Raw genomic sequence first — 26,133 nt, 5'->3', positions numbered from 1 at the left:
ACCTACACACCTCTGGTCACAGACTAAAGGACATTATGATGAGAAGACCATGGGCAAACACGCATAAACAACACATCTATGATAGTCTGCCTGAAAGAATAGACTGTTGCAGGACGACAGCTGGCCACGAACAGGTTTAAAATGCATGTATGAATACAACATCACTGGGTGGCTTTCGTCTCTAAATAGTATGAAATGACTGTGATTCCGAAGTGATTATTGAGTATTTCTTTCCACCACCATCCGTCTACAATGAGTGAGGAAACATTCAAGAAAAGCATGAAAACAACAACAAAACAATGCAGACCAAGTCATCAAAGCTGTCAACTATCAAGCCTGCCAATTGGACCCCTATTACCGAAAATAAATATATGTATGCAATCTCACACAGACAGGCACACAGATATATTTTAAATAGATAACTTCAATCCACCACATCAGTTAATCCAACAATACACACACGATTAAGGAAATGGGTGTCTATGGCACACACACATTTAAGGAAATGGGTGTATATGGCACACACACACACACACACATGTTTAAGGAATTGGGTGCCAACAACAGTTGAAGGCATAAAAAAACGACATATACAGCAATTTGAGAAGCTTACTTGAAGGCTACAGAGCAATACCGAAACTCACAATAGACAGCAGACTGGGGAGTCATGTAACCTCTGGCATGACCTCAATAAACACGTCTAACTGCTGGGCCTGTGGGCCTCGTTTCAGAACTCTCTGTGGCAGAAAAAAAGATGCCAGAAAGTCAATACTGTAGTACTGCTGAGAGAGAGAGAGAGAGAGAGAGAGAGAGAGAGAGAGAGAGAGAGAGAGAGAGAGAGAGAGAGAGAGAGAGAGAGAGAGAGAGAGAGAGAGAGAGGGAGAGTCAAACAGCCTGTCAAACAAACAGACAGTCAAACAGACAGGCAGAGGGAGGGAGAAACTGAGAAATTAAAAAGAGGGAGAAAGAGAGATTGTGAAAAAGAAAAGGAGAAAAATAGGCACATCTGAACAAACAGTGGAAACTACATGTCATTCACCTGGTCTGTGTGCGCTGCAAAGGAGAAGCAAGGAGATGGAGGACAGATAATCACAGTCAATTACTTTAGATCCATTCTGTCATTTAATGAAGGGGGTAATAACTCTCAATTTCTTAAACGAACGGATATTATCCCCGAGGAGAAAAAGGTGAGAGGGAGAGTGGAGGAATTAAAGAGAGAGAAGGTAAAAAGATAGGTAGAGACAAAGAGAGAAAGAGAGGATAAATAGGGAGAGAGAAGAGAGAATGAGATGGAGATAGAATGAGAGAGAGAGAGATAGAGCTTTATAATAAGATGGAAAGGATAATTAAAACGACCAACTCTGTTAGTTTCATAAAAGACATGAACTATACCCATCCCTAGCTGCTGCAGCAGCACACACGGGCTAATTCTATTACAGATGAATCCTCTGACGCAATTCTCAGGGGCAAACCAAGGAGGAGGGAGAGATGGAATTACAATGGAGATGGCTGCCTGCTATATTGCCATGCTTTCTTCACATAGATACACTGATACACTCACAACATCCATGACTTATTGCTTTCTTCACATAGATACACTGATACGCTCACAACATCCATGACTTATTGCTTTCTTCACATAGATACACTGATACGCTCACAACATCCATGACTTATTGCTTTCTTCACATAGATACACTGATACACTCACAACATCCATGACTTATTGCTTTCTTCACATAGATACACTGATACGCTCACAACATCCATGACTTATTGCTTTCTTCACATAGATACAGCCCCCCCCCCCCCAAACACAGAGGTACAAATGCCTCCTCATTTAGCCTCAGCCTTGACCAGTGTGGCAGGATGGTCTTTGTACAGAGGTCCATCATCATCACATTGATCCTGTATGTCGGGGAGCCCAGTGTGATGGCAGGGTGAGGTTGCAGCTGGTGGAGGGCTTTACGAGCCTATTGTAATGAAAGGTGATTTTTTGGGACGGTCAAAGCTTAGCACTGTGGGAGAAAACAGCCCTCAGACAAAAACTTCCTTCAATAGGAGCCAGAGGAGTAAATTATCATTTACATTTAGGTCATTTAGCAGACGCTCTTATCCAGAGCGACTTACAAATTGGTGCATTCACCTTATGATATCCAGTGGAACAACCACTTTACAATAGTGCATCTAAATCTTTTAGGGGGGGGGGGGTTAGAAGGATTACTTTATCCTATCCCAGGTATTCCTTAAAGAGGTGGGGTTTCAGGTGTCTATGGAAGGTGGTGATTGACTCCGCTGTCCTGGCGTCGTGAGGGAGCTTGTTCCACCATTGGGGTGCCAGAGCAGCGAACAGTTTTGACTGGGCTGAGCGGGAACTGTGCTTCCTCAGAGGTAGGGAGGCGAGCAGGCCAGAGGTGGATGAACGCAGTGCCCTTGTTTGGGTGTAGGGCCTGATCAGAGCCTGAAGTTACGGAGGTGCCGTTCCCCTCACAGCTCCGTATTATCCAACACTGGGACTGTTAGTCCCTCTGAATACGGGACAAGACTGTCTGTTTATGGCTATAGTGTACACAAATGTACAACACTGAAACCCTTCTCTACTCTACACCACTTCAGACAAAGCACTGGCTCAAGCAAGCAAGTGGTATTGACTAGGAATCATCTGTATTTCAGGTCTCATGAACGCTCTCATGGAATGGCTGCTGTTGGTATTGTTGCAATTATAGCCGGGGCATTTTGGGAGATGTCACACACAACAAGTCCCTGTAACGTGTGGGAGTAACAGTAACATATAGATACTTAAAAGAAAGCTCATTTAGACGTGTTGTGGTTGTCGAGAAATTTGTTAAAGAGGGAAAGGAAACCAACTTTAGAGCATTGCAAAGAATTTCAAATCCAAGGGGCCTTGGGACAGAGCCTGGGGGGGATTCCAAACCAAATGATCTTAGTAAACCATCCGGCATAGTTATACACATAGCTTAGTCCTACATGTGAAATGTCCCACTGAATAGGGCTTGTCTGTTATGTACATAAATAACAATCATGTTTTTCTCCCACCCAGCCTCTGGCATGCCACTACTGCCTTTAAAACACATGAGATGGGAGGGGGGAGATAAGGGCTGAAACATGCAGAAAGGCGATACATTGGCTCCCTTTCAGCTTTTATTTTCTCCCTACCATGGACGCCACACAGCCCTGCTGTTTCAAGCTCTCAGATGAAATAGAGCTCAGGGCCGTATAAGAAGTCAACCCCAGCTAATGCAAGTGGAAGGGGGAAACGTAGGGATAAAATATTTCTAAGTTAATTTAATGGATGATTTGAGGGAAACGATGTGATCTTATGAAAAGCATGCTGGGTAATTTAATTAAATTGTCAGATTAATATTTGACCGTGTGCAGATGTTTATTGATGCTAGGAATGTCTTGATTTATGAGACATACATCGGTGTGAATGAATTGTGTGTGTGTATGTTTGGTTGTACTTTCTTTTGGCCAGTTCCTGAGTGTTGTCCAGTGGTCAGACTTGGCCACAGTCCTGAGGATGATTAAACTGTCACTGGTGATTTATGGACAGCGTTATTTCAGCTTTTTAAACCATTTTTTTTTTTTTTTTTGTGTGATTTGTCAGCTTTCTAAACCCCTCTGAATTCAATCAATTTCCTGCTATGGCCTGAAGGGCAACTCCTATTGCACACAACACTGCCACCTGCCTATGTGGACACACACACTTTAGCTCGCGCCCACAGACACACTTGTGACCACACACACACACACACACACACACACACACACACACACACACACACACACACACACACACACAGTGACTCATACAAATATACATTTCAAGAAGGTAACATTACATTTTCTCTATTAAGGAACAATACCAATCTGACAAGGATATGATGACTTTTGCAATGCACATCCAAGTGATCCTGAGAGAGAGAGAGTGAGATGTAAGCTGAGTTACCCTACTCCGAATCAATACACCCAGATGAATTTACCCTCCAATTGAACACCATCTGCCACATATATCGGCAGCAATCAGCCTCAGCTTTCCTGAACATCACAAACTATTAGCCTATAGCCTCAGAACAAATGACTCTCACAGGCACAAGCTTTCATCCACAAACCCTTAACCATCTCACCACATCAAACACCTTAAACAGTTGCTCGCTCAATAAACAGAATAAAGCAAGAATAAATAAATAAATAAAGGGTCCTGGTGAACGTCAAACTGAAACATCAACAGCTGCGAATGCCTCTGTTCAATTAGCAGCCTGGAGGACACGCCAACTTGTGCCATGAGATTGATCCGATTACTGAAAAAGCAGCTGGTGAGTTTACCGTGCTTTAACTGAGACTACGTGGGGCTTCTCAGCTAATCCCCAGTATGTGAGATCAGTTTATCAGATGCAGTGTGTGCGCGCGCGCGCGGGCGCTTGTATGCTTGTGCATGTGTGTGTGTCCGTAATCAGCTGGCGCCCTACGCGGGTCGCGTTCTTCACGAGATTGATACGATATGATATCTCTGTCCTTTATGAGAAGGGCAGCAGACACACACACACACACACACCACGTCCACAGAGACATGGAGAAAGGAAAAACGAGTGAGAGGAAGATGTGCATACAGAAAAGAGAAACAAGTTAGAGATAATGAAAGGGACGAGCGAGACACTGAGATAGAGAGAAAACGAGAGCATGAGATACAGACAGAGTGCGAGACAGAGAGAGTATCGTCCCGACACCCTTCTGTGTTAGTAATTACGGGGCTCTGTGAGTGGAAACCACATCGAGAGTGAAGGTTCAGTCGGGGGGGGGGGGGGGCGAGCGCTCAAACAGAGATGCCATCTGGAGCTGCGCTTTCTGCAGAATAATAATTCTCCTTCTCACCCTTTGCTCCCTCCCTCTCTCTACAGTGTACCTGCTTTGTGTCCACCTACAGAGGTCTGATCGCAGCTAAATCAATCCATCACAAGTTGGACTTCAGCTCCAGTGCTATGTGATGATGCCATCTCGGGGGGGCACAAATAGGGAGATACATCTCAGGTGTCTGTTTCATTGGGGGACGAGGTGCCATATTTAGATGCCCAAACAGCGGGCAGCAGCTCATATCCCACTGTCGTTGTTGACTCTGGGGGCCCGCTGGGCGCAAACCAGCTGTGCCCTAATGAAAGCCTGCTGAAATCCCTCGCTCCGATTCTGCCGTCACACGCTCCGAAAAAGAGCAGGGACACTCGAGCAGCGGAAATCCCTGTCACGAAGAAGAGAAGAGGAGGAGGAGGAGAAAGGAGGAAGAGAAAAGAGGGACGAGGAGGAGGAGGAGGGGGATGCTAACTCTGCACTGCCTGCTCTGGCACATACCCACTTCAATTAGCTCAGTGTGGCGGAGTGGTGGAGCTAGCAGAGCCTAGTAGCAGACCCAGTGGAGTATTTCTGAAAGCGACTGTACGCTGGTGCAGACGGCTGCTACGCACGGTCTGATCAGGGAGACAGGGCTGACAGATCTCATCATCCACCCTGCTGCCTAATCACAGACAGCAGCGACGGCACACACACACAGATGGATACACAAGCACACACACACACACACCATATCTACAGTAAAATAGCAAGGCTGGTGCCTGTGTAATACACTGTACTGTGATTAGGGCAGGAGCTCAGACAATTATTCCAGCTCAGCTTGTGTACCGGTATATGCAATATGTACAGTGCATTCGGAAAGTATTCAGACCCCTTGACTTTTTCCACATTTTGTTTACGTTCCAGCTTTATTCGAAAATTGATTCAATTGTTTTTTTCCCCTTCATCAATCTACACACAATGCCCCATAATGACAAAGCAAAAATAGGTTTTTAGAAAATGTTGTAAATGGAAGAAAAAAAAGAACTGAAATATCACATTTACTTAAGAATGTATCAGACCAGAGGATCTTGTTTCTCATGGTCTGAGTGTCTTTAGGTGCCCTTTGTCAAACTCCAAGAAGGCTGTCAGGTACCTTTTACTCAGGAGTGGCTTCCGTCTGGCCACTACCATAAAGGCCTGATTTGTGGAGTGCTGCAGAGATGGTTGTCCTTCTGGAAGGTTCTCCCATCTCCACAAAGGAACTCTGGAACTCTGTCAGAGTGACCATCGGGTTCTTGGTCACCTCCCTGACCAAGGCCCTTCTCCCCCGATTGCTCAGTTTGGCCAGGCGGCCAGCTGTAGGAAAAGTCTTGGTGGTTCCAAACTTCATCCATTTAAGAATGATGGAGGTCACTGTGTTCTTGGGGACCTTCAATGCTGCACAAATGTTTTGGTACCCTTCCCCAGATCTGTGCCTCGACACAATCCTCTCTCGGAGCTCTACAGACAATTCCTTCGACCTCATGGCTTGTTTTTTGCTCTGACAACTGTGAGATCTTATATAGACAGGTGTGTGCCTTTCCAAATCATGTCCAATCAATTGAATTTACCACAAATGGACTCCAATCAAGTTAAAGAAACATCTCAAGGATGATCAATGGAAACAGGATGCACCTGGGCTCAATTTCAAGTCTTATAGCAAAGGGTCAGAATACTTACGTAAATAAGGTATGTGTTTTTTTATTTGTAATACATTTGCAAACATTTCTATAAACCTGTTTTCGCTTGGTCATTATGGGGTATTGCGTGGAGATGGATGAAATACAATTTTTTTCATTAATTTCAGAATAAGGCTGTAACGTAACAAAATGTGGAAAAAGTCAAGGGGTATGAACACTTTCCGAATACACTGTATGTATAAGGTAGTATTGAATGTGTTTGTATGTGTGTAAGTGCATGGGTATGGTGACGGATCCCTCCGGAACTTTCATTACGCACACCTGTCCCCTATTCCCAGTGATTAGTAATTGTATAAGCGTGCCCTTGGTTTACCATTGTCCTGTCGATTATTGTTACAAGAATAAATCAAATCAAATTTTATTTGTCACATGCGCCGAATACAACAGGTGTTACAGAGAAATGCTTACTTACAAGCCCTTAACCAACAAAGTTTTAAGAAAATACTGAAAAAAAAGTTTAAAAAAAAGAGATAAGAAAAACAAATAAATAATTAAAGAGCAGCAGTAAATAACAACAGCGGGTCTATAGACGGGGGTACCGGTACAGATTCAATGTGTCAATCTGCGGGGGTACAGGTGTAGAGGTAATTGAGGTAATGAAGTGTACATGTAGGTAGAGTTATTAAAGTGGCTATGTAATAACAGAGAGTAGCAGCAGCGTAGTGGGGGGGTGCAAATAGTCTGGGTAGCCATTTGATTAGCTGTTCAGGAGTCTTATGGCTTGTGGGTCGTAGCTGTTTAGAAGCTTCTTGGACCTAGACTTGGCGCTCCGGTACCGCTTGCCGTGCGGTAGCAGAGAGAACAGCCTATGACTAGTGTGGCTGGAGTCTTTGACGATTTTTAAGGCCTTCCTCTGACACCGCCTGGTATAAAGGTCCAGGATGGCAGGAAGCTTGGCCCCGGTGATGTACTGGGCCGTACGCACTACCCTCTCTAGTGCCTTGCGGTCGGAGCCCGAGCATTTGCCATACCAGGCAGTGATGCAACCCGTCAGGATGCTCTCGATGGTGCAGCTGTAAAACTGTTTGAGGATCTTAGGACCCATGCCAAATCTTTTCAGTCTGCTGATGGGGAATAGGTTCTCTCTGACCCTTATTACGCATTCCTGAGCCTGTCTCCCGAATCATTCATACCAATGTGACAGGTATACTGTACCAAGCTGCTTTTGAGCAGTTGCTGCCTCAGGAGGTGCTAACACAAAGGAAATTATGATTCTCAGTGGTGATGGCTTATGTGTGCCAGCAGAGAGGATTGTGCTGGGCTGAGCATGGAGGGAAGCATATGGACACAGCGCCACAGTGACATAGATGCCACATGCCCTGGAGCTGGCCTGACGGGCTCACTACCATCTCTCTACAGGCCTGGGCAAAGACAAACTGGAGGAAAGACACACAGATAGACACTGAATTAGAGTGACACCCGAGCCATGGCCTGTTTATCCCGCTGCCATCTAGAAGGCAGAGACAGTACAGATGCATCAAAGGTGGGAATGAGAGACTGATAAACAGCTTCTAGGCCATCAGACTGTTGAACAGTCACCACTAATCAAATCAAATCAAATTTATTTATATAGCCCTTCGTACATCAGCTGAAATCTCAAAGTGCTGTACAGAAACCCAGCCTAAAACCCCAAACAGCAAGCAATGCATGTGAAAGAAGCACGGTGGCTGGGAAAAACTCCCTAGGAAAAACTCCTGAGAAAGGCCAAAAACCTAGGAAGAAACCTAGAGAGGAACCAGGCTATGAGGGGTGGCCAGTCCTCTTCTGGCTGTGCCGGGTGGATATTATAACAGAACATGGTCAAGATGTTAAAATGTTCGTAAATGACCAGCATGGTCAAATAATAATAATCATAGTAGTTGTCGAGGGTGCAACAAGCACGTCCGGTGAACAGGTCAGGGTTCCTAGCTGGCTTCTGCCCAGTACCCTGCCCTGAAACTTAGACACTGTGACTAGCCGGCTACCACCCACTACTCTACCCTGTACCTTGACTGCTCCCATTGAACACTGGTCATTTTACTAATGTTTACATACTGTTTTACACACTTTATATGTATATACTGTATTCTAGTCATGGTCATTCTATATAACTACTGCTGTACACACCTGTTCTACTCACATACTGTCCGTACTGTCTATACACACACAATTATATATATATATATATTCCGGACTCTGACATTGCTAATTCATTTTTTATTTTTTATTATGTGTGTATTGTTTTGTATTTCTATGTATTACCGCACTGTTGGAGCTAGAAACATAAGCATTTCACTGCACCTGCGATAACATCTGCAAATCTGTGTACGCGACCAATGAACTAGGATTTGAATAGAGATACTGAGAGACACTGAGATAGAGTAAGACACTGATGCTATGAGATACTGAGCTAATGTTAGACGCTCAGAGACATTGAGCTAATGTGAGACGCTCAGAGACATTGAGCTAATGTGAGACGCTCAGAGACATTGAGCTAATGTGAGACGCTCAGAGACATTGAGCTAATGTGAGACGCTCAGAGACATTGAGCTAATGTGAGACGCTCAGAGACATTGAGCTAATGTGAGACGCTCAGAGACATTGAGCTAATGTGAGACGCTCAGAGACATTGAGCTAATGTGAGACGCTGAGACATTGAGCTAATGTGAGACGCTCAGAGACATTGAGCTAATGTGAGACGCTCAGAGACATTGAGCTAATGTGAGACGCTCAGAGACATTGAGCTAATGTGAGACGCTCAGCGACATTGAGCTAATGTGAGACGCTCAGCGACATTGCGCTAATGTGAGACGCTCAGAGACATTGAGCTAATGTGAGACGCTCAGAGACATTGAGCTAATGTGAGACGCTCAGAGACATTGAGCTAATGTGAGACGCTCAGCGACAATGAGATAATGTGAGACGCTCAGCGACAATGAGATAATGTTAGACGCTCAGCGACAATGAGATAATGTTAGACGCTCAGCGACAATGAGATAATGTTAGACGCTCAGAGACATTGAGATAATGTTAGACGCTCAGAGACATTGAGCTAATGTAAGACACTGAGCAAATGCGAGACTGTGAGATACTGAACAGGCCACATTTGGTTAATTTACAACTATGGTTAAAGCTTGCACAAATATTAGTAGGCAGTTATGCTGACCCGTGGTCAGATTTAGCCACACAGCTAAGGCAAATATACGAGATACAAACTGCGCTCAGTGATTTCCTTTCTGGATGAACACAGCAACATACTGATGAAACATTCCTGCACTGTTCTGCATGCTCTGGCTTAGGCTGACATAATTGGATCGGGCTGTCACGAGACATGCGGTTAAGGAGTTAATGGTTTAATGCTTGTTATTGAGTGGCGGCAGATATCACATGTTTTTGAGGAAGGGAGGTCGGACGGAGGATCCGTCCAAATTAACGACAAACATTATCAGCTAGCTCTAAGGAAGAAGAAAAAAAAGTCTCAGTCTAAATAAAACGATTTAGCGTTGCATATCAGGACAGAAATAAAAATTCAGGACAGAAATCACACGTTGTGAGCAGTATGAGAACTCAGCTTAACAAATCCAGAAGAGATCATTTACACTTCTCAACCTCAATGTTCCAACTAAAGATAGGCCTACAGTATTTCAACGAATCTAACGTCTTGCAGCCGAAATTTAAGACACTTATAATCCACCTTCAAAAGAGTAAAGAATAATCTCTCTCTCCTTTGAGCCCTTAGTGAGCCGAGATAATTGAGGTCAAGGATTGCTCATTTTTCACAGCCGGGTCTTGATGCTCTTTATCAGCATTAAACTAGGCGGTCTAATAGATGGTTCATTAGGTGGATACCTTTGAATATCCTTTAGAGTGGACTTGGGCACCAGTCCAGAACATTTGAAAATCCCCTCAGAAAAGTGAGAAAATAAGGAACCTCCAACTCCTACCACACCTTGAACTTTGAGCTGCTGACAGAGGGAAAACACATCAATCTTTTAGATTCCCCAAGCAAACAACAATTCCAGAATGTGTTGAAGCGTTAACTTTGTGTCGAGAAGTGGAAGAAAAATAGCCCGTGCTCAAAAAGAGGCTGACACAGAAGACCTGCAGTCTTGAAAGGTTGAAGCACTCACAGTCTCACAGCGCTATTCTTTATTGGCTTTTGAAATGAATTACAGCAGGGTAATTAACATTGCAGTATCCGTACAGGTGGTCCAGTCTAACTTATACGCTTTGATTTGAAAAGCAAGGGTAGACGGCGAGCCATCATTTCACATGAGCTAAACCAAACCCATAGCACACGCAAGAGCACTTACTCAATCCCACATGCGACTCTCAGATGAAGATATCAACCCTAAACCTTTAGGATGTCACTTCCTCGAGAATCATTTGTTTACCTCAATCCATCTGAGGGGAAGCAGCGGAAGCAGCAAGAGCATGAGAAACCATGTGAGAGCAAAACCTAACGATAAAAAGGTCACACGTTACCTGAGCAGCTCAGCTTTTTCACGTTTCAATAAATAGGTTTCATCCATTTTTTCACATGCTCTTTTTCATGCCCACCCCTCAGTGGGTATAAAGCCCATAGAAATTAATTGAATAACACATTCATAAATGGCAAAAAGGACAGTCCAAAAAATCTATCATAAGAAACAAGGTTTTGAAGTGTCCTACATTTAGGAGATATAAGAAAACACAGGAAAAAAATATATATACACACAGTACCAGTCAAAAGTTGACACACATACTCATGGGGCGGCAGGTAGCCCAATGGTTAGATCGAATCCCCGAGCTGACAAGGTAAAAAAATCTGTCGTTCTGCCCCTGAGCAAGGCAGTTAACCCACTGCTCTCCGGGTGCCTGAAGATGTGGATGTCCATTAAGGCAGAACCCCGCACCTCTCTGATTCAGAGGTGTTGGGTTAAATGCGGAAGACACATTTCAGTTGAATACATTCCAGGGTTTTTCTTTATTTTACTATTCTCAACATTGTACAATAATAGTGAAGACATCAAAACTATGAAATAACACATATGGAATCATGTAGTAACCAAAAAAAGTGTTAAACATATTTAAGATTCTTCAAAGTAGCCACACTTTGCTTTGATGACAGCTTTGCACACTCTTGGCATTATCTCAACCAGCTTCATGAGGTAGTCACTTGGAATGTATTTCAATTAACCTGTCTGGGCTAGGGGGCAGTATTTTCACGGCCGGATGAAAAACGTACCCAATTTAAACAGGTTACTACTCTGGCCCAGAAACTAGAATATGCATATTATTAGTATTTGATGAGATTTGGATAGAAAACACTCTGACGTTTCTAAAACTGTTTGAATGGTGTCTGTGAGTATAACAGAACTCATATGGCAGGCAAAAACCTGAGAAAAATCCAAGCAGGAAGTGAAAAGTCTGAGAATTGTAGTTCTTCTTTTGATTCTCTATCGAAGCTACAGTGTCTGTGGGGTGACGTTGCACTTCTTAAGGCTTCCATTGGCTGTCAAAAGCCTTCAGAAAGTGGTTTGAGCATTTTCCTGTCACTGGGCAGATAATAGGAGCTCAGTTACTGAGTGGTCTGCCTAGCAACAAAGGGATTGGATATGCGTTTGTCACGCGAGCACGGCGTTCCTTCTTTTTCTTCTTGAATGAATATGCTATTGTCCGGTTGGAATATTATCGCAATTTTACGTTAAAAATACCATAAAGATTGATTTTAAACAGCGTTTGACATGCTTCTATGTACGGTAATGGAACATTTTAACTTTTCGTCTCTCGTTCCACGCTCGAGAGTTATACCTTTGGATAAGTGATCGGTACGCATGAACAAAACTGAGTTATTTGTACATAAATATGGATTATTTCGAACAAAAACAACATTTCTTGTGGAAGTAGCAGTCCTGGGAGTGCATTCTGACGAAGATCAGCAAAGGTAAGAGAATATTTCTAATACTAATTCTGAGTTTAGGTTGCCCCGAACTTGGCGGGTGTCTGAATAGCTCACCGTGATGGCTGAGCTATGTACTCAGAATATTGAAAAATGTTCTTTCTCCGTAAAGCTATTTTAAAATCTGACACAGCAGTTGCATCCAGGGGTAGTCTATCTATAATTCTTAAATTAATTGTTATATATTTTGTCAATGTTTATGATGAGTATTTTTGTAAATTGATGTGCACATTCACCGGACGTTTTGGTGGGAATACATTTTCTGAACATCACGCGCCATTATTAAAATGCTGTTTTTAGATATAAATATGAACTTTATCGAACAAAACATACATATATTGTGTAACATAATGTCCTAGGAGTGTCATCTGATGAAGATTGTCAAAGGTTAGTGCTTCATTTAGCTGTGTTTTGGGTTTTATTGACACATGTCCTTGCTTGGAAAATGGCTGCGTGATTATTTTTGTCTATGTACTCTCCTAACATAATCTAATGTTTTGCTTTCGCTGTAAATCCTTTTTGAAATCGGACAATGTGGTTAGATTAACGAGAAGTTTATCTTTAAAATGGTGTAACATAGTTGTATGGTTGAGAAAGTTGAATTATGACATTTTGTTGTTTTTGAATTTGCCGCCCTGATATTTCACTGGCTGTGTCCCGCCTAGCCCATAGAAGTTAACACGGAAGAGGTGGTATACAGAAGATAGCATATTTGGTAAAAGACCAAGTCCATATTATGGCAAGAAGAGCTCAAATAAGCAAAGAGAAATGACAGTCCATCATTACTTTAAGACATGAAGGTCAGTCAATCCGGAACATGTCAAGAACTTTTAACATTTCTTCAAGTGCAGTCGCAAAAACCATCAAGCACTATGATGAAACTGGCTCTCATGAGTACTGCCCCAGGAAAGGAAGACCCAGAGTTACCTCTGCAGCAGAGGATAAGTTCATTAGAGTTATCAGCCTCAGAAATTGCAGCCCAAATAAATGCTTCACAGAGTTCAAGTAACAGACACATCTCAACATCAACTGTTCAGAGGAGACTGTATGAATCAGGCCTTCATGGTTTAACTGCTGCAAATAAACCACTACTAAAGGACACCAATGATAAGAAGAGACTTGCTTGGGCCAAGAAACACAAGCAATGGACATTAGACCGGTGGAAATCTGTCCTTTGATCTGATGAGTCCAAATTTGAGATTTTTGGTTTCAATCGCCGTGTCTTTGTGAAACGCAGAGGAGGTGTGATGGTGTGGGGGTGCTTTGCTGGTGACACTGTCTGTGATTTATTTACAATTCAAGGCACACTTAACCAGCATGGCTACCACATCATTCTGCAGCGATACGCCATCCCATCTGGTTTGCGCTTAGTGGGACTATCATTTGTTTTTCAACAGGACAATGACCCAAAACACACCTTGAAGGAGAGTGATGGAGTGCTGCATCAGATGACCTGGCCTCCACAATCCCCCGACCTCAACCCAATTAAGATGGTTTGGGATGAGTTGGACCACAGAGTGAAGGAAAAGCAGCCAACAAGTGCTCAGCATGTGTGGAAACTCCTTCAACACTGTTGGAAAAGCATTCCAGCTAAAGCTGGTTGAGAGAATGCCAAGAGTGTGCAAAGCTGTCACCAAGGCAAAGCGTGGCTACTTTGAAGAATATAAAATCTAAAATATATTTTGATTTGTTAAACACTTTTTGGTTACTACATGATTCCATATGTGTTATTTGATAGTTTTGATGTCTCCACTATTATTCTACAATGTAGAACATAATAAAAATAAAGAAAAACCCTTGAATGAGTAGGTGTGTCCAACCTTTTGACTAGTACTGTATATATATATATATATATATATATATATATATATATATATATACACATATATATATATATATATGATTTTTTACACATACAGTGCCTTGTCACGTCCTGACCCTAAAGTGCTCTTATTTTCTATGGTAGAGTAGGTCAGGGTGTGACTGTCGGGTTTTATCTAGTTTATTTTTTCTATATTGTGTTCTAGTTTCATTTTTCTATGTTGGGGTTTTTGTATGATTCCCAATTAGAGGCAGCTGATCATCGTTGTCTCTAAGTAGTTGTTTTTCCCACTTGTGTTTGTGGGAGATTATTTTTAGTTAGTGCATGTTGCACCTCTTTCGTCAAGGTTTGTGTTTTGTTTGTAGTTTATTGTTTGTTTTGCAAAGTTTCACATTAAAATAAAAGATGTGGAACGATACCCACGCTGCGCTTTGGGCTCCTTCCTACGACGAACGTGACATGCCTTCGGAAAGAATTCAGACCCCTTTACTTTTCCCACATTGTTACGTTACAGCCTTATTCTAAAAAATAGACCTCAGCAATCTACACACAACACCCCATAATGACAAAGTGAAAACAGGTTTGTTGGCAAATGTATTAAAAGTAAAAAACAAAAATACCTAATTTACATACTATTCAAACCCTTTGCTATGAGACTCGAAATTGAGCTCAGGTGCATCCTGTTTCCATTGATCATCCTTGAGATGTTTCTACAACTTGATTGGAGTCCACCTGTGGTAAATTCAATTGATTGGACATGATTTGGAAAGGCACAGACCTGTCTATATAAGGTCCCACAGTTGACAGTGCATGTCAGAGCAAAAGAACAATTAGGTTGAAGGAATAGTCTGTAGAGTTCCGAGACAGGATTGTGTCGAGGCACAGATCTTGAAAAGGGTACTAAAAAATGTCTGCAGCATTGAAGGTCCCCAAGAACACAGTGGCCTCCATTCTTAAATGGAAGAAGTTTGGATCCACCAAGACTCTTCCTAGAGCTGGCCACCTGGCCAAACTTGAGGCGCCTTGGTCAGAGAGGTGACCAAGAACCCAATGACCACTCTGACAGAGCTCTAGAGTTCCTCTGTGGAGATGGGAGAACCTTCCAAAAGGACAACCATCTCTGCAGCACTCTACCAAATCTGGCCTTTATGCTTGAGTGGCCAGACGGAAGCCACTCCTCAGTAAAATGCACATGACAGCCCACTTGGAGATTGCCTAAAGGCACCTAAAGACTCTCAGACCATGAAAAAAAAGAGTACCTGCTCTGATGAAACCAAGATTGAACACTTTGGCCTGAATGCCAAGCGTCACGTCTGGAGGAAACCTGGAACCATCCCTGCGGTGAAGCATGGTGGTGGCAGCATCATGCTGTGGGGATGTTTTTCAGTGGCAGGGATAGAGGGCAAAGTGAATGGAGCAAAGTATAGAGAGATCCTTGATGAAAACCTGCTCCAGAGCGCTCAGTACCTCAGACTGGGGCGAAGGTTCACCTTCCAACAGGACAACGATCCTAAGATGACAGCCAAGACAACGCAGGAGTGGCTTTGGGACAAGTCTCTGAATGTCCTTGAGTGGCCCAGACAGAGCCTTGAACCCCATCGAACATCTTTGGAGAGACCTGAAAATAGCTGTACAGCGACGCTCCCCATCCAACCTGACAGAGCTTGAGAGGATCTGCAGAGAAGAATGGTAGAAACTCTCCAAATACAGGTGTGCCAAGCTTGTAGCGTCATACCTAAGACTCTATGCTGTAATCACTGCCAAAGGTGCTTCAACAAAGTACTGAGTAAAGGGTCTGAATACATATGTAAATGTGATATTTAAAAAAAACAAAATTAGCAAAAATCTCTACAAATCTGTATTTGCTTTGTCATTTTGGGGTATTGTGTGTAGATTGGTGAGGGGGGAAATGATTTCAGCAATTTTAGAATAAGGCTGTAACGTAACAACGTGAAAAAAGTCAAGGGTCTGAATACTTTCCGAAGGCACTGCATTTAACCCCTTTTTTGGGGAAGGCACAAAACTACCTTCATACTTCCGTTTGTATTTTTAATCTGGTACCGGTTACCTTCAGATGAGTCATGTTACACTTGTGGGGGTCATAGAGGAGAACACCATTGTGTTGGTGAGAGTCTCCCCTTTCCAGAGTGGTCATAATAGCAGTAGCGGTACGTGGGTAAAATAACTGGGGAAGCCTCTGTCCAGTTAAGTCCACAAAGCATATTGCATGTAGAGTAACAGACAGTTACATGACCTACAGTGTGGTCAAGCAAGTTCATGTTTTCGACATTTTCAGACCACTAAATAACTATCGATTTAGAACCCCAGAGATTTGCCACAAGACGCAAAGAAAACAGCACAATTTCAACATCATCAAATCACCTTTGCTTAGTCTAATACAGAGACAACTAAAAGATACCAAAAACTATTTAGTCCAATCAACGTGAGCTAAATATGATATGGCTATACATGGTTATGATTTCTGTGTGTGTGCGTGCGTGCGCGTTCGTGCACGTAGAAAAACATGTTGACTCTCCCTACTTGTAGAGAAACGCCAACCTCATCCTCCTCTCTTTCATGTTGAAGAAACGGTCTATCACTCCGTCATACAGTACATGCTTTTATGTTTTGTTGTCCTAGGCTACCTGGCTAAAATGCTTGTTCGCTAGCCTAACTTCCATTCATGGGCAATGTTAGCCAGTTAACATTAGCATTTTACATCTAGCTACATATTGAACTTCCATCCTCTCAGGCCAGGGGCACAACAATGTATGAATTAATGGTTGGATCTGAATCGCTGTTATAATCATTGGCCGTATAATCATACGGAGAATTAAGTAGAACCACAAGTCCCAAATCCCTATCTCAATCCATGGCTAATTTAGGAAAGGTACAATTTTAACTAGCTGGCTAGCTAGCCACCGCAGGACAACAACCAAACGAAATGCAACAATTCAGTTTTCTGTCAATGACGTATGCTTTCAATGGGATTTGATAGGAGTGACAGCAAATCCAAACTGGCTTCCCATGATACTTTTCTCTGGTGCACCAGGACCATTCACAGTTGAGCTCGCTCAGTTTAGCCCAACGCTCATTTTTTATACTTTATTTGTCACGAGAGGCCAGATGCTCGCTGGCTTCTCTTGCCTACAATGCTACGGACGGCAACAATGTCATACTCGTTTGGACCAGACAGCATCAGATAGATGGCCTACACATAGAGCGACAGAGGGGCGCTGTTTCGCTCGCTCGGATGCTTTCTCATGTGAGATACATTCAGCCTCTTGCGAATTGAAGGCAAATTATGAAACAGAGAGAGGAAAGATGAATAATTGTATGTTTAAAAAAAAAACTCTTGGTTAATTTTATGGGAAAGCCTGGCTTCCCTTGGTATCCATGACTACACACCACTGCATAATAGTTTTGTAAGCCAAGCCGTTCAGACGCTACAGATGTTTTCGCAAGCGCAAGTGCGACTTCGCCGGAGGCGGTGGATTGAGACGCATCCAACGACAAAAAGAGATCTCTTGACTTAAACTGACGGATTTTGATGGGGATTTTTTTATTATGTTACTTAGACTGACGCGCCGGTGCGTCAATCGACTCTAGGGGGTTTAAAGGGATGAGGGAAAGCCTCTATCGCTTCACGTGACTGACCTGGTAGGGACCTGCCCTGTATCTATGATGAGCCAATATCATACCTAGTCTATCTGCCACAGTAGGTTGAGGTACTCTAGGTGTAATTCTAACCTGTTGATACAGACTGAATACAGAGGGTAAGATGTGCTTTTTAACATGTACAAGGGATGTCACAGGTTTTGACCCAAGCATAGACAACAACACACCGTATCAACTAACCAAATAAAATCACAAGCGTCGCCATCCTTATCCCTAAGATACCCTTTTCCCCGTCTCTCCTAATGCTGCAGTGCATACCCTAAGTAAGAGACGGAACGGTTACTCCACAACACAGGGACAGGATCTGAATAAATTGATTTTGAGCCCCCCACCAAACCCTACTTCACTTCTGAAATGAATTAATTACTCCAATTATGTGATGAATAGAACCACTTAGTCTAATTGTGAGATGAGTTGGAAGGTTTCTCTGGTCTCTCTGGGACTCCTTGATGCTTGAGAGAGAGAGAGAGAGAGGGAGGGGGAGAGACAGAAAAAAAGAGAGAGTGATAAGGCCAGACAGAGATAGAAGAGCGAAAGAGACAGTGAGTCAGAGGCAGACACACAGTCACAATATGACGAGATATAAGGAGACTACACCTGATATCAACCTGAATCCTTCCACAACTTTGAATGGCGAAGAGGAGACCTTTGGAATGATCCCTCTGTGTGTGTAGATTACCACTCCCTGACGCAGTCAGCTCCTGTCTCTCTGGGACGCTGAGTGCGTTTAACGACCCCTGTTAGTGTCTTCTTCCTGTCACGCTAGTGAACCACTAACTATCCTGGGGAAGTAAACTTGTTTCTTGTTAACCGTCACTCTAGTGAAACATATGAACTCTTCAATGTGATTTCCCAGGATCGTTTCATGTGCTAGTGGTCCATATCAATAGAAAAGACAATAACAGCTAGCTAATAACTCAATGAAGATAAATGAGTTGTCAAACACTTTGGATACAGTTAATGTGGGCAATTCATTTTGGTTAAACAAAACATACAGTAGTGGCACCCAGTGGGGCGCGACACACACACACACACACACACACACACACACACACACACACACACACACACACACACACACACACACACACACACACACACACACACACACACACACACACACACACACACACACACACCTTAAAAGTTATTCATCATAAGCTCCTTGGCCTTGCTCTCTCCCAGATCCTTCTTCTACTAACCTCTCCTCCCATCCATTGGAGTGTGTATTGGGGCTGGGGCATAGAGTAGAGTACCAGAGTACCTATAGCAGTGATTCAATTCATCACCTTTATTATAGAGCAGAGCAGCCCTGCATGGCTGGCTGCACTGACGGTCCATTGAGAGCATTCATCTGCACTAACAGCGGCATCAGTCTGCGCATCAGTACGCAGCTGTGTCGTCTGCTCTGGGCCACCGCGCAGACAACATCACTCACAGATGACAGCTCAGGGCCGGGCTCAGTGCTCAGATGAGGGGGCTCATCTCACATACCCAGTAATGACTGGGACAACTTTAACCTGAGTCATATGGTCACTGATACTTTCTGACCATGACCATCTAGACATGGTTCGGTAGTAATGTCACTGCAACTGACATACTGACCACAATCGCTTGCCCAGGACACACCTAGCTAGCGTTATTAATTATCCAGGTGGTTCTGTGAGTTACCTTGCCGCAGTTGAACGTCACTGGAGAAAAACACAAACTATTAGCAAGTACACTAAGTACACACAATAGCCTTTTTCCTTGTGGGGACTGGCGAAATGACCACACTTGTCCGAATTTTCCTTGTTTTTACTCTCCTTTTGAGGACTTCTGGTCCCCACAAGGATGGTAAGACCAAAACACACACACACACACACACACACACACACACACACACACACACACACACACACACACACACACACACACACACACACTCTCCCCATGCACACACAATCTATTATCAGTTCTCAGTCACAGCCGATGCACACAGGTGCACCGGGGTTATCAGACAGCCATCTCCTACAAACGCAGCCTCTGTGGGATGAGATATAGCCCTCCATCACCATCAGTGATGTGGCTGCGTTTCCATACTCATTTATCTCTTTTCATTCTTCACCGCAGACCACAACAGACCACAACAGAGGGGAGAAGAAAACACTGTCTCCGAGCGTCACGTATGATCAACGTTGCAGCCAAGCACAAGCTGTAGATGATATTTTATACGCCAGCCCTCTACGACCCCCCTCCCCCCCTCTAGAAAGCGGAATAACGCTGAGGTCTGCAAAATCCAGTGATTTAGCGTCGCTCGGCTGATAACGGCATTGGAAAAGCACAGCTACAGACTGGCGCTATGAGGATATTGTATACTAGGTCAATTCACCCTACCTATAACAAATCCGATTGTACACATTACCGCAGATGCATACGTGTAGCCAGATCACGCTAGCAATAATCCATCCCATTCTATTACTGTAACACTGCCCACACACTGGTCGAATCAACGTTGGCTCCATGTCATTTCAATGACATTACGTTGAACCAAGGTGTAATAGATGTTGAATTGACGTCTGTGCCCAGTGGTTGGCGTCACTCACTAATCCAGTCCGCATACAGTGAATGCACGGGGAACATAGGCTAAATCAATTGATGATTGGAATTATTATTATTTACAAAATGTCCTGTTGATCAAATAAAACGCACACATGCACCTGCACAGGCACTCACGCGGGCACACACAGCTAAGGGGAATGGTGTGTGTGTGGGGGGGGGGGGGGGTGCTGAGTCAACTACACCTCAGCTACATGTCATTTGTGGTATTATTGGAGGTCAGAACTGAGTGTGCTAGTGGAAGTGAAACTAGTGTCTCAATCCGCCCCACCGTCTATCTGGCCAAAGGGTGCGTGCACTGACTCAGAGATCTCTCTGTCTGTCTGCACATCACATCCCAGCACTTAAACAGACCTGGTTTATCAGCCACATACAGAACAGACTAACAGGAAGACACAAACTGACAGCAACGCTCACAAATGTATACTTGCGAACCCACTCGGACGCGCACACGGAAAATGATCTGATTTGCGTGATGTGTACTATACGACTGAGTGGTGAAGAGTTTCTGTAAATTGGCCATCCAATTAGTGCTGAGACCGTAGGCACGCTTTTCTCAGTTCTAATAGTAGTGCCTAGTATTGAGCACAGCCATGCAGCGAAAGGGGAAGTGAAGGAGAGAGTTCTTCAGAATAGTGTTCAGTGCATCGGAACTCTAATGTACTACGGGGACTTTACATGTGCCATATTGTACTTCTTAAGCAGCTGTACTATCACACAATATCACACTGTGTGTGTGTGTGTGTGTGTGTGTGTGTGTGTGTGTGTGTGTGTGTGTGTGTGTGTGTGTGTGTGTGTGTGTGTGTGTGTCTTTATGTATCCTATGGTCTCCGGGAATGTATTCACGTTAGGCCTACGTTTCTCTTTCTTGCGCGTCCTGTGGAATAAACCCAGAAATCTTTCCAGATGAGCGGGAGTGCTGTGCGAAGCGGAGGGATCGGCTTTCCTCACACACAGCTGCGTTCCAGCCCCACCCAAACCCTCCGCCCCACACTCCCACCAGCACGGCCTGCAGCTCCATCAAGCACCGATGCTTCAGACCAAAACCAATGCGAAATGCAGGAACTCGTGAGAGAGAGCGTCCGTGATTAACCCGGCCCACTAGACGAGTTAGACCCCTTCGAGAACACGTGGGTGGAGGCTGTGGGGCTTCTCGTCTGAGCTGAGAATCGAATGGTAAGGATGATGATTTGTGAACATATGACATGACAGATTGACAATAATATGCGGGGACATCCACTTTGGCTAAATTGGGTGTTTCTCCTTCACCGCCTAGCCCTGAATCAGCCTTCCACTGACCACATGAAAAACAGCAAAACTCTACAGAAAGCACTTGTTTTTCACACACATGGTAAATCAGATTTGACGTGGGCGGTTAGATGTTCTTAAAGATGTGTTAGATACCTTACCTCTCACTAAAAATACCAATATTTTATTCACGTGACAAGATGAGAGAAACACCCGGGTAATGTTCAGAACGAAAACAATTGGGAACGTTGCAGATAGGCATACCTCAAATAGAGCCGACGTGATTCCTTATTCTACAGGTCAGAGATTCATGACTGTTCTAAATAGCATACTTCTGTCTGAACGTTCTGAAACGCTGTGTCCTGCTGAACGCGCCCCTGAAATAGGAGGCGGAGGTATAGGTCTACCGCAGGGGTCCCGTAACGGTTTTGTTTTGGTCAAAACATACGGGTCGAAAAAGATATAATTCAGCTAAAAATGTGTATAATTTATGAAAATCTGTTCCCAAATATTCCCACAAATAAAAAAAGAGACATGTGACTGTGTCTCAATGTAATCAAGGTATGACAATATTTTTTTTGGGGGGGGGGGCTTAGTTGTGGTCAATTTGGCAGCAGACAAATTATTATTATTATTTTCTGGCTCCCCGTCCATTTGGTCTGATGAAAATTGGCCTTTGGCTGAATATAGTTGACTACTCCTGGTCTAGGGTCTAGGCATTGGGCAGTTCTACCTGTGGACATTACGCAGTCAATTGTCACGTTCCCCACAACCAATACTGTAGGATATAACCTAAATAAACAAATTCACTGGCACCTCATACACCCTAAGAAAATCTCCTGAACTCACCAAAATATTTGTGAAATTGCTGGCATATAGCCTATGTAGGCAAATAGGAAATCATACAATTCTAATCTCAAAAAATCATCACTTCAAATAAAACCTCACGGGGTCTAATGAGGCATTCAAAAGTTTGATATATATAAAATAGTTTAGTAGGCCTAAATAATTTAAAAGGTGAAAGGTAGCAGAATGCTGAGGGGAAAATGGTACCCAAAGAGATGGGCGATAAAATAAGGTGAAGCCTAAACCGGGTGGGAGCCCCCTGGCGCTTCATCCACCAAATTCCCAAGTCTCTCTAGCGCTCCAACACACGCATTATTGCCTATCTTTATCAACTAGAATAAACATTATTGAAGGACACAAAATAAATAAACACGAAATGTAGACTAATAGCATGCGTTATTGTTTCAGTAATATTCTCTAATATTCTCAGGGGAATTTTTTTTTTTTTTTAAAGACGGTTTGGAGTGAGAAATGTTTCACTCTTCATTGCGCCGTAAGGATAACGGTGCAATTGGTTACAATATTGGCTGTGTAGGTAGGGACAAAGTATTAAACATTTCTTTTAAAAAAACAATGTTTTAAATGTAGACAAAACGTTAGACTTTTCCCTCCACCTCATGCATTGTGTATTACCTTGAAATAGAGTCCAAAAGCGATGTCTAGTTTAGGTTAACTCTAAAATAACTCTCTGAAGAATACGTGAATCACCAAACAGATTGTAATCTCTCTTTCTATTTAGGTAGGCTAGGGGTTTCACCTTTTAATCAAATGTTTTATGTCAACATGAGTGGGATTAAAGCACGCAAGAATACAAGTACTGGTGTGCTCTTCGAGTGAAACGCCTGAAGGTTGGGGAGGCTCGCATTAAACGAATGCAAACCAGGGTATTGGGAACTATTCACAACTGTAGACTAGCCTACTGTTGTGTCTACATTGATATAATGATTTGTCCAATGCTGACAACACATTCACATTGCTTATGATTTCAGTCCACAGAGGCAAAAAAATGCTCCCAACGTCGCACTATGTAAAAAGGGAAACAGCACTTTCACTATGACAGAATACGTATGTGGGATCCATGCCCACACTGTGACATAAGCTACCACACATGTAATGTTACCTTCATTTAGGGTGCTTGTCTATTCACACACATTGATCCCAAATTTACCTTCATCAAGCAGCCGTTCGAGGTGGTTAAAAATCCCGCAGAAGTTGGGTAGGCTGCTCATCAGTTTCTTATCATTCATGAGCTGCATGAGATAGTCTGGGGTAGGCTTCGGTTTCTCCTTCGTTTCCATTTCCCCAACCATATTCCCCCAAAAATTAACAAAAATCAGCCCCAAACAGAACCAAGGATGGAAAATATATATATATACTGTATTTTGCTGGTAGGCTAAATGCGGTGAGCTGTTCTGTCTCCTGGTGTTGCGTTCAATTTCTTTACGCACTGCACTGCAATTCTACACCTTCTGGTTGTAAGCTTTTCTGAGGACAGGTGATAAAATAAAGAAAAAAGTCAATTAAAGGAAAAATAAAACAAAAATATGAAACGTCGGAGAGGTAGTTTTCTCTTTTTTAGTTGCCCTTATAGAAGTTATCGGCGTGAATAATCTACTCCCGCTGTGTCCACTGCGCTTGATTTATCATTTAAAACGATGTGTCTTCTGCTTTCTCCTACCGAGGTTCTTGAGGCTGTGAAAATGTCCCTTTCCCCGAGTTCCCCAGAGCTTTCTGCGTGTTGTTATTTTGTGTGTCTGCACACTGAAAACGTCTGTCCCTCCTGTCTCTACTCTCGATAACAGAGCTTTTTCAATGAAGCTGGCATTCGGTCTCATGTAACCGTGTGGCTGTGCTTCGCCTGGGCTCGCTAGCCCGTCACATGACCACACTTCACAGCCGAGTTTCGCAGCGGAGAGTTGAGGCGCGCGCTCCGCCGGGACCGAGTGTGGAGGGACAAATGCGTGTGCACATATTTACACAAAGCTAATCTAATTTCCTGCAACTCTACACATTTTGCCATAGGGCAGAGAGGAAAATGTGCAGTTTTATAGCTCACCTCATGCTTTTCTACACATTTTACCACGAGGCTGAGAGAAAAAGTACACATTTTCAAGCTAATTAAAGCTTAAATATAGGTGTGTTCACTGTGGTGAAGGCAATGGATTATGACCTATCTTGTTTTCTAGATGCACAAATGAAATAGGCAGTGGCATGGTGCGTATAGCCATAGAAGCACAGTGACATACAGTATGCCTTAATGCAGTCATATTCGTGGCTTATTAGGGGTGTGGTTTTTAGTTAGTTTTTTTGGCAACCCATCCTGTGAGAGTGAATGTCATTCCTGTTCATCTGTTCTGTTATATTTAATCAAGTCTGACTAACTCACTGCTCGCTCTGAATTCTTTCTGATGGTGCTTAGGTAAAAATACAAATAATATCTCAATCTGATTGGGTGGGCCTGGCTGGGAGCTGGGCCCACCCTGAATGGGCCCAGCCCATCCGTGCCCAGGGGTGTCATGCAAACCAAAAATCTGAAGGGGGGCACAAAGTATGTGAGGATGGCCGGGAGGTGGTCCGAAGAGGAGCCCCTGTCGGTAAGTTGAAGAATTGAAACAGCCTTTTACTGCAATCTAGAGCCGTAATCATTATGCTTAATTCTATCTAAAAAATATGTGTTTATTTTTCTGCATATTTAAGCATACCTCTGGAGCTGTCTGTATCCTCCTGACTGGTGGTTTTAATAAACAAAATATGCTTCTCTGCGTCTCTGCTAAAATTGAAAAAGGCTTCTAAAGTTTGTAGTTTACACTTTAAAATTTCAGACTTGATTTGCCCGAGCGAAAAAACTATCAAACCCTACAAAAAATCTCATTAATTATAATCCAAATAATAATACACATTTCCTATTGCTGCAGTTTTTCTTCTGCTGTAGCAAACTGGATCAAATTAAGATCCTACATCTGTAGTAATTGCTTGATTAAAAATTCCTACCTGGACTATCTCCATTGACCTTTTTGCACCAATTTTTTGGACTCATTACATACACTGCTGCTACTGTTTATTATCTGTCACTTTATTTCTAGTTCTACGTACATACTGTACAGTATCTTCTTCAATTACCTCGTACCCCTGCACATTGACTCGGTGTTGGTACCCCATGTACAGTGCCTTCGGAAAGTACTCAGAACCCTTGACTTTTTTCACATTTTGTTACATTACAGCCTTATTCTAAAATGGATTATTAAATAAAAATACTCAACAATCTACACAAAGTACCCCGTAATGACAAAAGGAAAACAGGTTTTTGGAAATGTTTGCAAATGTATTAAAAATAAAAACAGAAATACGGACTTGAACCTGATCGAACATCTCTGGAGAGACCTGAAAATAGCTGTGCAGCAAAGCTCCCCATCCAACCTGACATAGATTTAGAGGAT

General features: G+C 43.1%; 1 protein-coding gene across 1 annotated transcript in view; it reads right to left on the bottom strand.

Annotated features, from left to right (window-relative positions):
• The window catches only part of LOC115153094 (protein quaking), a gene marked incomplete in the record, with an annotated part of 80,636 nt that extends 56,007 nt beyond the window's left edge, over window positions 1-24,629 (bottom strand). The window contains 1 exon segment of the mRNA XM_029698148.1: window positions 23,865-24,629. Within this exon segment, the coding sequence (XP_029554008.1) occupies window positions 23,865-24,006 (142 nt within the window).
• Window positions 24,630-26,133: the final 1,504 nt, after the last annotated feature.

This window comes from Salmo trutta, chromosome 18 (genome assembly GCF_901001165.1).
Source record: "Salmo trutta chromosome 18, fSalTru1.1, whole genome shotgun sequence".
Lineage (NCBI taxonomy): Eukaryota > Metazoa > Chordata > Actinopteri > Salmoniformes > Salmonidae > Salmo > Salmo trutta.
Note: the sequence above shows the minus strand (reverse complement) of the source record. Positions and strands in the feature narration are given on the sequence as shown.